The sequence below is a fragment of the Manacus candei genome, unplaced genomic scaffold (assembly GCF_025592945.1).
Source record: "Manacus candei isolate 608988 ecotype Guabito, Panama unplaced genomic scaffold, ASM2559294v1 h1tg000033l, whole genome shotgun sequence".
Classification (NCBI taxonomy): Eukaryota; Metazoa; Chordata; class Aves; order Passeriformes; family Pipridae; genus Manacus; species Manacus candei.
Genome location: NW_026138081.1, coordinates 8809387 through 8824717, shown reverse-complemented (window position 1 = coordinate 8824717; position 15331 = coordinate 8809387). Strand labels below are relative to the sequence as shown.

Below are 15331 nucleotides of genomic sequence, written 5' to 3'. Positions count from 1 at the left end.
TCAGGTACATTACAGGCTTTGAAATAAGCATTTGAAAAATGAGGTTAGGAGGCTTCCTCCTGTACATTCTCAGTGAAACCTCTGCTGGACTGAGATTGCACAAGAGAGTAAACTATCCTTTTTAAACAGCAAGGCATACATGAGCAAGACATTTGAGGGAAAATTGTTGAGGATCACTGGCAAACTAGATTCAGAGAACAAAATCAGCAGGAAGAAACTGTGCCTTGACGAGCAGTGTGAAAATTGATGTGGGAGGGAAAGAAAAGAAAAATGTGTCAGTTTAGTTTGGGAGATACCAAAATAGCTATAGGACCTGAAATGCAGAGCCTGGAACTAGCTGAGTAGAGAAGTGAGAGCGAGAAGCAGTGGGGCTGCGTGGGAAGCTTGGAAGTAGAAGGAGAGACAGTTCTGATGAGCCGGACTCGGAAGTGTGGTTGGCGTAGGGGGCTGTGAGGCTGACTGAGGAGACTGAGGGAGGAGTCTGGCAGTGGGAGCCAGCAAGGAGCTGGCTTGTGCATGAAGAAGACGGAACAGCAGAATCAGGGTGAGATCTAATGGGTGTTTGGGAAGCTGGAAAATGGGATTTGCTGGGCAAGCTGCCTGGGGATGATATGAGGAAGGCTTTTGGAAGTGAGGTGAGGATTTGCTGGAGACTGTGTTAAAATTTTGCCTGAGAAGTGGAAGCAGGGACTGGGGAAGAAGGGGTCACAGCTGAGATGGGCTAAGGGAAAAGCTCTGGTGCAAATATATGTTCAGCAGGAGTGAAAAAGTGTTGGAGTGCTCCTGGGCTGAGGAGTGCAAGGAGGTGGAATTGAGGGTAACAGGAGTGGAAGATTCTGGGCAGTCCCTGCTGATGGTGGGAGCAGGGAAGGCAAGGACAAGCTGGGCTAGGGACCATTGTCCTTCAGTGTCAGGAATGGCATCCTACATCTTGCTGTTTTGTTGCTGCTAGCAGGTAAGACTGGGTCTTGTCACTGTTGATGCTGGCTTTGTTCAGAAGATAGCAACCTGCTATCAGTTATTCTGTTAGAGTGGATATCATAAGGTTGGTCAAGGGAGCTGAATGATTCACCACTAACAATGATTTTTGTGCATGTTGTTATGATACCACATGAATACATTTTTCAGTAGCTTTGTAACACTAGGTTTTTAAAGAAACAAGATGCTCCATGCAATCTGACACAGTTCACAGGATGACTATGCTCTTGAGACGCTCAAGGTCTGTGCAGTAGGATCCCCACTATCTACAACAGATGAGGGAAGGTGTGCAATGAATCAGGCAAGAAGTTTTAGGATGAGTCTTTGTGTTCTTTGTGTGCTGTAACAATCCCATGTGGGGCACCCACAGAGACTCACTGACTATCCATTCTCCATTTTTTGGGTACTTCAACAGGCTCTGGAAACAGCCTCAGATTTGCAGATCTTTTGAGCATTTCTGTCTGTAACTGCATCATCAAGACTATTTTGAGCTTACAGTGTATTGTAACGTCAAATACTCTTAAATGTCAGGTCTTTAGTTTCAAGACTGTTTTGCCAAAAGCCAGCAGATACTTCATTTAATGCTCTATGATTTAGCTCACCGCTTTAATCCTACCGTCTCCAAACTTCTTAATGTTTGATACTGCATGTGCCATAGCATGATGTAAAAACATGTTTCATAAAAACATGTTTCCTAAAAACAGACTTTAAACATAACACTTCTGCTGAAGAGCTTGCCCTGTAATACAGTGGAGAGCAAAAAGGAAAGGAAAAATAGGCCTAGGTTCATGTAGGAAGAGAGAAGAAGGTATACAAACAGTTTGTCAGTAAGTGTCAGGATGTTTCAGGCAAAGAGGTTATTTCTGTAAAAGAGCAGACACCAAATCACTGGAATAAGGGCTTGCACCTGATTCCTACAAAGGAGTCTTTGGAGGAGTATAAAAAAGGAAGAGCAAAGGGGGAATGAGAGTAAAGGTATGGTTTTGGACAAAAACATTGTTGGATTGTGAAAATTAGGTTCAAAATCTGGACTAGAATGACAGAAGAAGCTGGAGGAAATAGGACCAAAAAGGAAAATAATTTAAGCAGAAACATTTTGTAATCACTGGAGTGTAAAAAGAGAAAGAGTGATCATAGCTGTCATCAGTTATTGTTGAGGGGTACTAGTGGAAAGGATACAAGGATATGAGGTGAACAGGAGCTGAGAGGTTGCCTGGGGGCTGTGTGCTAAGCAGCCAGGACTGTTACATGACAGTTGAAGCTTTGCTATTCGGTGTGCAATGGTAGGAATGAATGAATCAAGTTTACACAGGGAGGTGAAAAGCAGGAGGGGACAAAGAGGATCTAGGGCTGAAACAAGGTGGGTAGACTTGAATCAGAAGTAAAACACTGCTATTACTGACAGTAACTGAGAAGAGAAATGTCAGAGGGTACAGTAAGACATATGAAAAGGCAGAGAATTAGTTATATACATGAGAAAAGCAGAAGGATTTTGTAAGGCCCACCTCTCATGAAACAAGCCTGGAAGGAAATTATTCGTTGCTACTGTGGCTGTGGCCAGTGTGCATCATTCTAAACTTTTCTTCCCTACTCCTTTTTCTTCCTTTCTTCCTCCTTTCCAAGTCTTTGAGGGTCATCTAGATTCCCTAAAAGAAAGTGGTGACGTTTGCTGTCCTATGATTGGTTTTGCAGTGATTTAATTGGCAGTTGATACGTGCATGGGATTCTGAATTAAGTTTTAGATAAAAAAGCCTCACAGCCCATTACCAGATGTCAGACCCCAAAATCACTAACAGGGCGCTGCCCAGTCCCCTGGGGCTGTCCCCACCCTGCCCACAGCCCATGGCCCCATGTCAGCCTCCTGAGGCCATCAGTCCCTGCCCAAGCTATGCTGCAGCAGGTCTGGTCTCCAGCTTCCCAGGGCCCAGCTGGGTCTCTGCACTGAACCTGTCCATATTTAGGAAATCAAAAATCCTTGACCTTTCTGACTACAGATACAGGAAGAAAAAGAGAGACAAGTTTGATCACATAGTAAGGATTGGGTTCCAGTGTATGAATGACTGCAGTGTATATAATCTCATTCCTCTTTAAATGACTGTGGTAATTTATTGGATAATTTGCATATTCCTTTGTATACTTATTTCTTTGAATTTATTCTTCTCCACCTTCACTTCACTGTATTATACTTTGTGTCTTTTTCAGTCCGAATCTCAACCTCCCTTTTCCACAATGTTTTCAGAGCCAGCTACACAGCCTTTCTATTTCCCTTGGCCCCAACTCTGCCACTTTTCTTCTGGTTGCTGCTTCCTGTCTCTCTCTCGGAGCTTTTCTGTCAGACTTGGTGCTGCCTTTTCCCTTTTTTTTTCCTCACTTTGGTTCTTTTCATACCCAAATTGACTCTTCCTTTCTCTTGCTCCTTTGTGGGCTGGTTGGTAACAGTTTTAGTACACTGGCATCCTAACTGGTGTTGGCATCCCTGAAAAGGAAGATTTTAAGGAGTGATTTTAGGTGAAAAATGTAGTAGTTCTATAGGTGCTTCATAAACTTTGTCCAAAATGCAAGGGCAGCAGAGGAGAAAGTAGGAGCTATTTGTTTGTTAACAGGGACTAATGGTAGAAGGGACTAGCAGTAAGACTGATGAGAAGGTAAAGTTGAGCTTTTAACACTGCATGAGAAATTGTAGATAAAGAAAAATCTTGGAAGGCAAGACGAGGAGATGATATGGAATGAAATAGAGAAGAAGCTAAAAGACAGGCATAAGATGTGGTGTAATGAGAATAACAAGCAGATTAATGATGACAATGAGGAAGGTAGCACTATAGTTGCTGAGACCAGAAAGAAATCTGATGCAGTAATGGAGGGCTGAGATGACCACTGCAGAGAACAAGAGTTTTAGCTTGTGCCCTGTAATGGAAATTGTGACTTTGTACCCACCTCAGTGCTCTAAGTGTGCTATTCCATAGGAAACTTTTGTCAATCTTTTACTCAGTAGCCCCCAGCCAAGCTCATATGTTGTTTAAGCTTGCATCTTTTCTCACCTAACAACTTTTAGCCTTTACTGCAAATGAGATGATGTCAGACCCTGTCTCTTGCTGACGAAATGTTGATAAGGGTTCTTCTAACTCTTGGCTGTCTGCAACCTGCTTGAGGTTCATAATCCATTAGTGATTTTCCGCTTCATGGACCAAGCCAGCCTGGCTGCTAAGTTTCTGGGGTCTTCCTCCCTCCTATCTATCCATCACAAATTGTACAGAAACAAGGGCGATGCAGATTTGGTTGAGCAAGGGTCTTGCTCTTGTAATTCACCCTGATGCAACAGCACACTCAGAACTGCATCCAGCAGAGCTTGTTTTTCCTGTTCATTTTATATTATGGCTGTTCCTGGGGGGTTTCTACACGTCATCCCCTCCTCACCTTCTATGTACCCATGTACATATCAGTATGTATGTGTTTGCAATCGTCTTTTTGAAGGGATTAACAGGGCTTAAGTACAGAATGGGGCTCAGCAACTGAGAATGTTATCTATTTCCAGAGGTTTTCCCTGCCTTCCACTGAGTTGCCCTACTGGTACCTTTTTTTACTTCTGGCTTCAAATGTATCAGGAACATAAATAAGTATTGTTGTAATTTCATTCTTTTAATCTGAGAAGTCCCACTTATCATCAAGTAGGGTGCAGAGGATCACCCCACATGCTCAGCTCTGACCAAGGTCTGTCTGTGAAAAATTAGCTTGAGACACACCTTTGTAAATTTATCATCCGGAGATTTTAAATCCTTATCAACCAACTTAGTTAGTTTACTTTGAGCAAATAATATGCCAGTGTAACTGATATTAATGGTTCTGAACTACACATGCTTGTGTATATATATGTACACACACATGTGTGCATATGTTTCTGTACTTGGGTAATAGGGGCCATACATTAAGATTTAATAATATTCAATACTTCCAGCTATAATACTTCTTATCATTTATAAAAGTATCAAAATATTGTTTTTTCAGTCTGCTTTTTTTATTTAATATTTCTTTAAATACTGCAGATTTTTCAATTGCAATGGTTCAGCAGTTCCAGGAGAAGGATTAGAGAATGCTGTATTATGAATCTTTGTTTCAGCAGGTCAAGGACAGAACAAAGTATCAGGGATACCTGTTCAAGGCAATGCAGTCTATTCTTTGTTGCCTGTTCTAGGAATAAATCTTTATGACAGAAGGAAGAACTTCAATCTGAGTGTGAAGTGCTAGGTTGTGTACTCACATGACTTCATAATTAAATAACTTTATCATTTACCACTTTTGGACTGTCTAAATATTTCCTAATTGAGAGTACTAAAGGTGCTATATCAGGCCTTGTTTTGATCAGGGGAAAAGGAACCCATTCCAAAGCCAAAGCTGGTGGTTGGATAAATGTGAGTGGTTATGATGTAGCTACAAATGGTCAAACAGTTAAAGTCCAGCCCGGTAACAAATGTGTGGGGTTATTGCAGAAGTTCTGATATCACAAATGTAAATCAAGTATGAGCCAAATGAACCAAGAGAAAGCAATGTAACAGAAAAAAATATCCAGTAACTGCAGCACATGACAATTTTGTGAGGCCCCTGGAAAAGTACAATCTCCTCATTGAGACAGAGAGCTCTTCTGAGTCAAACCGTCTAGCCTGACATACAGGGGATATGCGAGTAGGTTGCTAGCCACTCCTCCATACCCAGTGTAGCATATAGAAAAGGGAGATGTCGAAAGTAATTAAAAGCAGAGATTTGTCAGAAATGTCTTGAAGTAAACAGAAAGATGGAAAGAATATTTTATGGTCAGCAAACTTGAGAACAAAGATACGAACAACAGGATACAAATTTTTTGGTTTTATCACAAGGAGTGTGTATATTAGGAAGATAAGAATCTTAACAATGGAATAGTAGAGGGAGATGGTAGAATTATCAGCAGTGCAAAGAAAACTGGAATTCAGGCTTCAGGCCTTTTTCCCTATCTTGCACATGCATGAGAATATTGGCATTTCCTTCTTCAATAGTCCACACCCACCCACCCAACTATGTGTAACAAGAACAAAGCAGATTAATGCCTTATATTTAGTTTTTAGTATTTTTTCCTCTGGGGTTATGTTAGTTCCAAAGAGACAGTTAGACAAAGTCTCCTTGTTTTGTTACTTTTCACTAGAAGAGGTTTCTGTTGGTTTTTTTTTAAGTCTTATTATACTGTCTTTGTATTTTGCCTATGGAAGCCCATACTGCTGCCCTTTGGTTACAGCAGAATTAGTCTATGTAGTATGGAGTTGTTATGTTAATAGACTCACCACTCCTTGACTTAGGAATGCCTTGAAGTTACCTAAAATCACACTTAATTCAAGGTAGGATGAGGTAAAATGCAAATAGAAATATTAACTCATTACATCTAAGATAGCAAACACAACTAAAAGCATCTTGAAAAGACAATAGATCGAAGGAATAGTTCATCTGATTTACTGACACTGACACCTACTGACAAAAGTGCTTTTTGTTTTGGATTTTTTTCCCTCCTTTTAAATTTCCATGTGACTTGTCCCTCTTCTGACAAAATGGCTCTCAGAGTTTTCTTTCCTCCTATTCCTCAGGTTTCTCTTAGGTGATTTTCGTCATTGGAAACCTTGCATTACTCAGAACTCCATACTGGGTTCTCCCATCAGAAAACGTCTTCTGAAGAAGCCTTCGGACTTCATCGTAAGGTAGCTTTACTGAATTGGCATGCTCATCTCACTTGTTGAGGGCAGTGTTAGCTCTTACCACCAGCCTGCACTTTGAAGTTTTCTAAGGAGTCCAGACAGACTTCACCTGTCATCTCGAAGCTCATTCTAGCCATCCTTACGGTCTGACCATACTGAATGAAGGTAAAGATTCTCTTGTTTCCACAAATAAACGTAAGTCTTAGAAGAGGAGTTTAACCAACTCTGTGGTGGGTTGACCTTGGCTGGATGCCAGGTGCCCACCCAGCCACTCTATCACTCCCCTTTCCAGCCAGACAGGGGAGAGAGTAAGGTGGAAAACAACTTGTGGGTTGGGATAAGGCAGTTTATTTAAAGCAAAAACAAAGCAGAAGCTTGCTTGCACAAAAGCAAAGCAAAGCAAAAGATAGCAGAGTTTATTCTCTACTGCCCATGAGCAGTGATGTCCAGCCACTCTTGAGCAGCAGGGCTTCAGCACACGTGACAGTTCCTCCGCAGGCAGCCACTGGAGACAATGAATGCCTGCCTTCCTGCTCCTTGCCTCAGCTTTTATATCTGAGGTCACACACTATGGAATATCCCTTTGTTCAGTTTGGGTCAGCTGGCCTACTTGGGTCCCCTCCCAGGATCTTGCCCTTGATTGAGGAAGGAATGTTACAGTGCTGGTGCTGTGCTCAGCAGTAGCCAGAACACCAGCGTGTTATCAACACCCTTCTAGCTACCAAAGCAAAGCACAGCACTGTGAGGGCTACTGTGGGGAAATGAACTCCAGCTCAGCCAGACCCAATACAATCTCCTAAATGGGTTCTTTCCCCCAAGAAAGTAAGTCTCTCCTATTTCCCTCTTGTGACTCATTAACATGTTTCAACATGAAATATGTCTTATAGCAGACCTTATATTCCCTACCGGTAGTGTAATTAACAAATACATATGATACAAGTATCTAATTAGGGAAAAATTAATCCAGTTCATTTTCTGACTCCTGAGACAGGTATGATAACAATTACTTCTCTGAGGTGATAGCATTTAAAGTGAATGAAACCCAATCTCATCTAAGCATACTCTAACAAGGAGTCCCTATACCGAATTATGTAGTGTCATATTTGTTTTAATTGCTACAGTGTGAAATTGTGTCTTTAAAACGCTTCTGAAAAAGAACAAAAAGGAAACACTCAATCTTGGACCTCATGAGATCAATGAACAATCTGACTGACTTTGGTTTTGTAAACAGCCCCTGATGCATTAGGACTCAATGGATCTCACTGTGAAGTGAGAATTGATGTGCAGTGAAGAAAAGGTTAAAGGAAGATCTTCCCATAATTTTTCTTGTAGCCCTTACCATGGTCTTATGCAGCCAGGAAAATGAAACAATATTGGCTAAGTGCCATTATGTGTAAGAATACTGCATTAATTTGAATAAGTATTGTAACAGTTTAATGTAAATACAAATACATTTTTAATATAGAGATAATGAACATTCATCCCCCTCCATTCCTCAGGTCATGCCTACACTAAGAGAGATTTAGTTATCAGTAATGCTGTTAACTGTAGAAGTCTGCAGATATTCTGGTATAGATGTGTGTTATGATCACCTGTCAGCCCTGAAACGAAGAAGCCTTGTGTGTAAGTACAATTTCAGCAATTTAAGTAGTGTTGACTCTACTGCTGTCTGAGAACTTACAGGAATCCAGTTGCCATTATGACAGCTAGGGTTTATGTACATCCACACATTGGTGGCACACAAATAACTTCCAAAATGATCCTATTGTATCTTGTAAAAACGTTACAAATATGAAATTCGAAAAAAAATTAAGTTGCATCCTCGAGAAATCCAAGCAAAGATGTTTTTATTGCCAGCAGGTTCAGGGTGAAAAATTTAAAAGCAGAAAATGAAAACAGTGTTGCTTGACTTTTTTTGATGGTGAAGACTCTATGGGACAGAAAGAGAATGTCACGTTTGCCAGCAGTTATTGCTTTGCACTTAATTTTGCAACTTCAAGTACAAACACACTAATGAAGAGCTTTCTACTGGGGGAAACGGAGTAAGATTGCACAGAGGACTTAGTCTCTATCCATTAAGTGCAAGGAAACAGAATAAGTGATCACGGGAGAGGGAATATGTCATATTGGACTGCCTTTACCTTCTCTCCTTTTATCTGTGAACACAGAAAAACACCTTTTCTGTAGTTTTCTCTGCTGCTTCTCTATGTTTCCTGTCATATGAACCATTTTGAGGCTCTTATGCTGCAGCAGCAATGGCAGCAAACACATATATGATGCACTGTCTTTGGAGAAAGGGAATGGGAGAATTCATCCATTGTTAGTTGTTAGGATTCTCTGGAGGAATAGGGACGAGTTTCTCCTGCAGTGATTATTGATTTATTTGTACAAAGTGGAAAGCTTCAGGGCAATAGATGGAAAGAAACTCATTCTGAAGGTGTTGTAGGTTTTGCAGATATGCCTGTCACAGGTTATAGAGAACTTTGTATTCCCAGATTCTAAAGGTTATAAAAAAGTATGACTCTGTAATCCTAAATGAAGATATTGTTACCCAATGTGAAAGAATAGAGAGTCTGCTTGGCAGCTTTAAACAACAGCTTTAAAAGAGAAGAAGGGAGAAGTATTTGCTCATAAACATGTCATTGTTCTGAGAAAGGGGTGAATTGTGGAATATTATGAAATAGCCATATTATTTGTCTGTTTGATTTAACAGTATAATTATGGTGAGTTTCTTCCATAAGAGAATTTTTACTTATTAACAAAGCCTATTTTTATAAGGCTTGAAAGGTCTTTCTGCTATCATAAATCTGTAAGAGAATTACATGTTATCTTTGTCATATCAGTCACATGAAGTCTAACTTGTATCATCTTTCCTTGTTGACAGAAAGACAGATTTCCACTTTAGAGATCACGTCATACTCCTTCTTGTGAAAATAATATGAACCAGAAAGTGATAGTTTTCCTTCTCCCAAATTTTATATTTGGGATATTTCTTTTTGGATTTTTCTGTAAGAGACAAAAAACCCTAACAGGTGAGTAAAGAAATTATCAACAATAAGACCTCATGTTTTATAGAACGAGAGACACCTTTGCCAAATGTGTTAGAAAGTAACTATGGAGCCTAAGTGATAAACAATACTATGAAAACATCCAAGGCCCTGTCACTGCAATAGCTATCTTAGCAACAAAAACATCATGTTAGAGCATCAGACTTGCTTAGACTAATAGTGCTAACATGCTGAAAGTTTTCATTTTAATAAACTTTTCACTAAGTAGCGTAGTTTATTGCATGTTTGCCATGGGGAGACCAGTGACAGTAAACAAAAAATTGGTTTTAGCATCTTCATTAGTTTCTGTAAGCAGGGTGATAGATTCAGTGCTATGATTATCACAAATAAAGAGACTCAAACAAGCATATTTCACTGAAATGGTTTAAATTTCTTCCTTGATTGCAGGTGCTTTTCCCAATCCTGCTGAAAATTGGGTGGCGATTCAAAATGGTCGCAAAAGCACACTGGCTTCTGTCTGCCTGAAGAACAACCTTAATAAATTAAAAAGTAAATTGGATTCTCATGTTGCAAACCAGCTCTTTGTGGAGCACAAGCATAAATTTATCTACTGTGAGGTGCCCAAGGTAGGCTGCTCCAACTGGAAGAGAACTATTTTTCTTCTCCAAGCAGACTTGAATGCAGAAGCTTCTGAAATTGAGCACGACCACATCCACCAAACATCACTGATCAAAAAGTTGGTGTCTTATCCTCCTGCCATACAAAAGGAATTTCTAAACAATTACACCAAAGTGATGTTCACCAGACATCCCTTGGAACGGCTGGTTTCAGCTTATAGAGACAAACTTCTGCATTCTGAGCCGTTCTACAGTATCACTGTTGCTAACGAGATTAGGGCAATGTTCAGGAAAAACAAAAATTCCCCTGAAAAAGTGAGTTTCCAGGAGTTTGTCAACTTCATTATAGCAAAACCACCAAATACTCTTGACATTCACTGGAAACCAATGTTTCTGCTCTGTGATCCTTGCAACATTCACTATGATATTCTGGGTAAGTATGAAACTCTTGCATTAGACTCTGAGCATGTTCTGAAGGTCATTGGAGCACCAGAGAGCCTGCAGTATCCCAGCTTGAAGAGATATGGGTCCGAGAAACGAACTAATGGTGATATCACCTTGGAGTATCTCAGACAATTGACCTCAGAACAAATTGAGAAGATCAAAAAATTGTATCAAATGGATTTTTTTTTGTTCAACTATACTATGAAATATGAGGATTATTTTTCCCTGAATGACTAATGTAGGTTAAACAAAGAACAGTTTCCTTTGTACAAAAATGGGCTGAACTTGTCCTCGCAAGTGCTTGATAGGTGGGTTGGTGACTGACTGCTGCTGAGATTTTCCTGAAATTTGTAGATACGGTTTATCATTCTAAACACTCTTATAAAAAACCCTGCCATGATCTCTTGTACCATATAGTACTTTACCTATGAAATTATTGTCTTCCTGTTGATCATTAGTGGCATACATCTGATTTGTGAAAACTGTTTATAAATGATAGTTTTTGGTCCATTGGTAAGAGACATGGGAAGGATGAAGAATGTTGTTTTTCACAATGAATATTTTAGAACACCATTTTTATATAAATTATTTTTTTATTAGAAAAAAGACATAAGAAGTAATAAATAATCTGCTTGAGAGTCAAACCACTCTTTGTCTGCAAGAGGCTTAATCATGAATCCTGTAAAAAAGGAGCAAATAACTTCAGATACTTGAAGCTGCATTACACAGAATCTAATACCTGATTATCTTCCCCTCTAGCAATGCTCTCATCACAGCCTACCAGCCTCATCCCTCAAGCAGCACAGTTGTCAGCAGTCGAGACAAAGTTTCCATCATAGCTCTTAAAAATTTTCTTATGAGCAGATCTGGTGTTCATGGTGACTTTACAAAATCTTTCCACCACTTTTGTGAGCATTATGGTCTGATTTTAGAGGGAAAGTATGAAAAATGCACCTTTTTTAAAAAAAGAAATAGTGATACCTTGTAAACTGTACAAATGGGGTGGTGCAGGATCTAAAATCTCAGTGGAAAGGTGACTCTTATTTAATTCTCCAAGAGCACTTACCACACAGTCAAGTGACTGCCCAGTCAGCACAGTGGGGACAATGTCTGGGCTTTCCTATTTGTGCCTGTTGGAGCCCATGAGCCCTTGGAACTTACCTGAGTATGGCGCTTAGGCAGAGCTGGGTAACCTTGGATAATGCGCTTGTTCTACCTGTTCCTTTCTCACTTCACAGGAGAATGAGCGCAAATAAATTGTGGAATTGTGGTGAGGGGAACAATGAAACATGAGAGAAGCAACTCAAGCCATTAGCCACTTCTTATATTCCTAGGTGACTTTCATTTTAGATCACTGAGAAGTCTATGACTGCTACTATATTAAGCATGAGATTTGTCCCTTTTTGTTTTAAATCTATTGCCTAGTCACATTCAAAGTTACTTTGTGGCCATGTTAATTGTAACAAGTTTTACAAACTAATTGTGACTATTAGTACCACCTTTAGGGGATGTCAGTCTCTCAGGAGCTAACCTGAAAATCTCTCAAATGCGCTGAGTTTCTCTCAGCTATATCTGCAAATGTACAAAGGCTGGCAGGCTAGTCTTGGACCCAAAGTTAGTTCTCACTTTTCATTGCATAGAAAAGGACAGGGACAAAATTGCTTAATCTGCACTGCAGACACTGATTTGTAGAGCCTTTGCTGCAAGCAGCATGGCTAAAGGAGAGGGAAAAGGAGACGGTGAAAAACAGATGCAGTGGGATTTAAGTTTTGAGGGTTGTGAAGAGACCTCCCAGTGTAGGGAGTGGGATGCAGGGGTTATCTACTTCAGAGGAAGGTGCAGTGATATATTAGTCATCAGCTGGAGACAGTGATGGTCAGAGAAAGAAGCTGTCTGCATCCCTCCTTGACGGCAGTGGTACACAAACCAGGACTACCATTCAGTACATCTGGCAGGCCTTGCATTGCTAACTATTTCATAAAGGGGGCAGATTTGGCACAAGGAGAGATCCAAAGTGAGAAGACCAGCAAGAACACTGAACAATTATTTTTTAAAACATAGCCTATGATTTTATGAGGAATGATTCATGGTTCTGGATCTTAGCCTCACCACCCCCATATCTGATGTCCCCACAGCCCTAGTATCCCCTGACTACTGGATTACTCATGACACTCTGGCAACCCTGTAGTTCATGTAGATTTTTTTTTTTTTACTTTTTAGTTTTGCTGAGGCAGAGGAAGCTGGAAATTACTCCCATCAAAGTTGAGGCTATGCAGAAGGATGCAGACTCTCTCTTTTTCCTAAATCAGAACCATCTCCAGCTACATGCTTCTCCTGCTTTCTTTGACAGATCATGCAGAGATAGAGGGGAATAAGATTTGCTTCATAACTCACTTCTACACGGTAGAGCTCTCCAGAGCTCTAAGTATATCTGAAGCTGTAAGTATATCTAAAAATACTTTAGTTTTCTGAAACCACCAGCCAGCCTAGGAAAACTCTGAAGAAATTATACCGACAGAGTTTGATAGGTGTCTTTGCTGTCAGCACTCTAGCAGTAACACCCCCCCTCCAGTTCCTTGCTGTTAGATGTGAGTGGCTTTCTGTTATTTCCTCTTTCACACAGGATCACGTATTCTTCCCACAGCGGTGACAGAAAACTGATGGCCAATTCATTCATCACAAGTGCTAGTCAGTAACAAAAGTGTATCTATTGAAGCAGAAAAATCTCTGTAACTATTCACAAGGGACTTTGAGTTTTGACATTTGCCAATAGGAAACTGTAAGTAGCACATTGCCTTGAATCACTGGCTGCTGTAATGCAGGTGTGGCTCTGAACAAAAAAAAAAAACTGCAGAGGACATGTGTGTGCATGTGTGCACATATTAACAACAGTTTTAGGAAACAGCAACATACAAGAATGGTATAAATTGTGGATTATCAACAGTAACAAAATGAAAATAATGGGTTGATATCTGTCGGAAAATAGAAAAAAATGCATTTTTTATTTTGTGATGTAGTAAAAATTGATGTTGGCTCTGGACATTGTCCTAGTCAGCCCATGAGAATTGCAAGACACCTGTAAACTTTATGATGAAAATTATAACATGACTGTCTCTTTGTGGCCTGGGAGAGAGATTTCCTGTACTGTCTTCCTAGAAGTGCACTACCCTGAACAAGGCTCTAAACTGAGTTGGGCTCCTTCCTGGCTTTTGCCCAGAGAAGAACCTCCAGTGGAGCTTCTTTCCTTTGGATGCTAACTCGGGGTAATATTTTCCTGGGAGAAAAATGGGTGCTTGCTGTTGGGAGCAAGGGTGTAGGCAGCGTGGAAAGGTTCAGGGGTCCTGGGGTGGATTTGAAGGAGTAGGGAGTGCCATAATTCATCTTCAGATTTATTATTATATGCCTGTGATATGACTATTGTTATATTTCATTGCTAATTACCTTAATAAACTGTAGCGAGTTAACACATTAATCTATTTGTTCATCCTTCTCAATAACATCTGTTTAAAAACAAACCCATCTCAAAGTTGTTCTATCAAATCATAACATAGGCCACACACTATTAGACAACAATAAATACAAAGCCACTTAGCTCTGCTTTGCGACATTGATATAAATCTGTATTACAGGACTTTTAAAGAATAGAAAGAATTAGCAAACACTAATGTGTGCTCCAGCTGGAATGGAAGTAAGTGGAAAAAGGAAGAGAAACAAGAAATCTTGCAAGGTCAATCTTGTATCTTTCCTACAAATCTGTCAGTAGTGAGAAAATAAGAGAGACTTTTCCCATTCTTATGGAAATCCTCACACACACTCTTAGGATAGGTATCCACAAACCTGACATCATACTTTCTTCATGAAAGTATAGAAGATCTGACAGTTGATCAGTGTATGTCAGCAATGGAGACCATGTCACCAGTTGCTCCTTGAAGCAGGTATTTCCTCTACTTAAAAATGATGATTGTACCTGTAAACAGTCATAATTTTTCACGCAGTTTTGAATGTGAGTCTTAAAAGGTAAACTGTGATTAGTGGTTTCTTGTTCAGAGAACTTCCCAAAGCAGGACAGCTCTGAACAGAATAAAAGGTGTGAGCAATGAAATTTTGAGCATTTGCTCTTCCACAGCAGTTGCTCACAACTAGAAGGTGATTCCATTTCTGCATTCAGTGTTAATAAGTCAAAAGCTTTTAGCTCTATGGTCTCCAGTTTTCTTGACTTGTCTGTCGTAGAGATAGACAACCAAAAGGAGACAGGAAAAGAAAAAGACACTAATGCTCTGTGACTGTGCTGTAGGCCTGATATGATTTCTCCCTGTCACAGCATTTCTTACCTCCCTTCCTTCCAGAATTATAAATTAGGTTATGGTTTATTAAAAACTAAAAAGTTATTAAATTATATAACTTACATGAATCAATGTAAACCAAATAAAATCAAAACAGGCAGAGAATTTATCTGATAGAAGTGTCTGAAATTTCAGGAAGTTCCTCTTGATATCAGGTACCAGGCATCGAATGTACACAGGTGGGCAGTTACGGTGCTGCTTCTAGTAAGAACTATTTTAAAGGAAAAAGC

The 15331-nt window shown here is 39.9% G+C and overlaps 1 protein-coding gene across 9 annotated transcripts; it reads left to right on the top strand.

The window, feature by feature from the left end:
* Positions 1-229: 229 nt before the first annotated feature.
* On the top strand, positions 230-14230 carry LOC127472936 (carbohydrate sulfotransferase 9-like). Of its 9 annotated transcripts, none has more exons than XR_007905212.1 (6): positions 230-635; positions 6582-6854; positions 8189-8312; positions 9574-9721; positions 10145-13197; positions 13382-14230. XR_007905212.1 is itself a non-coding variant. In XM_051791884.1 (6 exons), exons 4-6 carry the CDS (start codon positions 9628-9630, stop codon positions 13131-13133), a joined length of 852 nt encoding a protein of 283 aa, XP_051647844.1. In that variant the 5' UTR covers positions 230-635; positions 6582-6854; positions 8189-8312; positions 9574-9627; the 3' UTR covers positions 13134-14230. The 9 variants fall into 9 exon arrangements, 8 of the variants coding, with proteins under 8 accessions (XP_051647844.1, XP_051647839.1, XP_051647838.1 ...); XM_051791884.1 differs by having other exon boundaries at positions 10145-10747; positions 12979-14230; XM_051791879.1 differs by having other exon boundaries at positions 230-544; positions 10145-14230.
* Positions 14231-15331: the final 1101 nt, after the last annotated feature.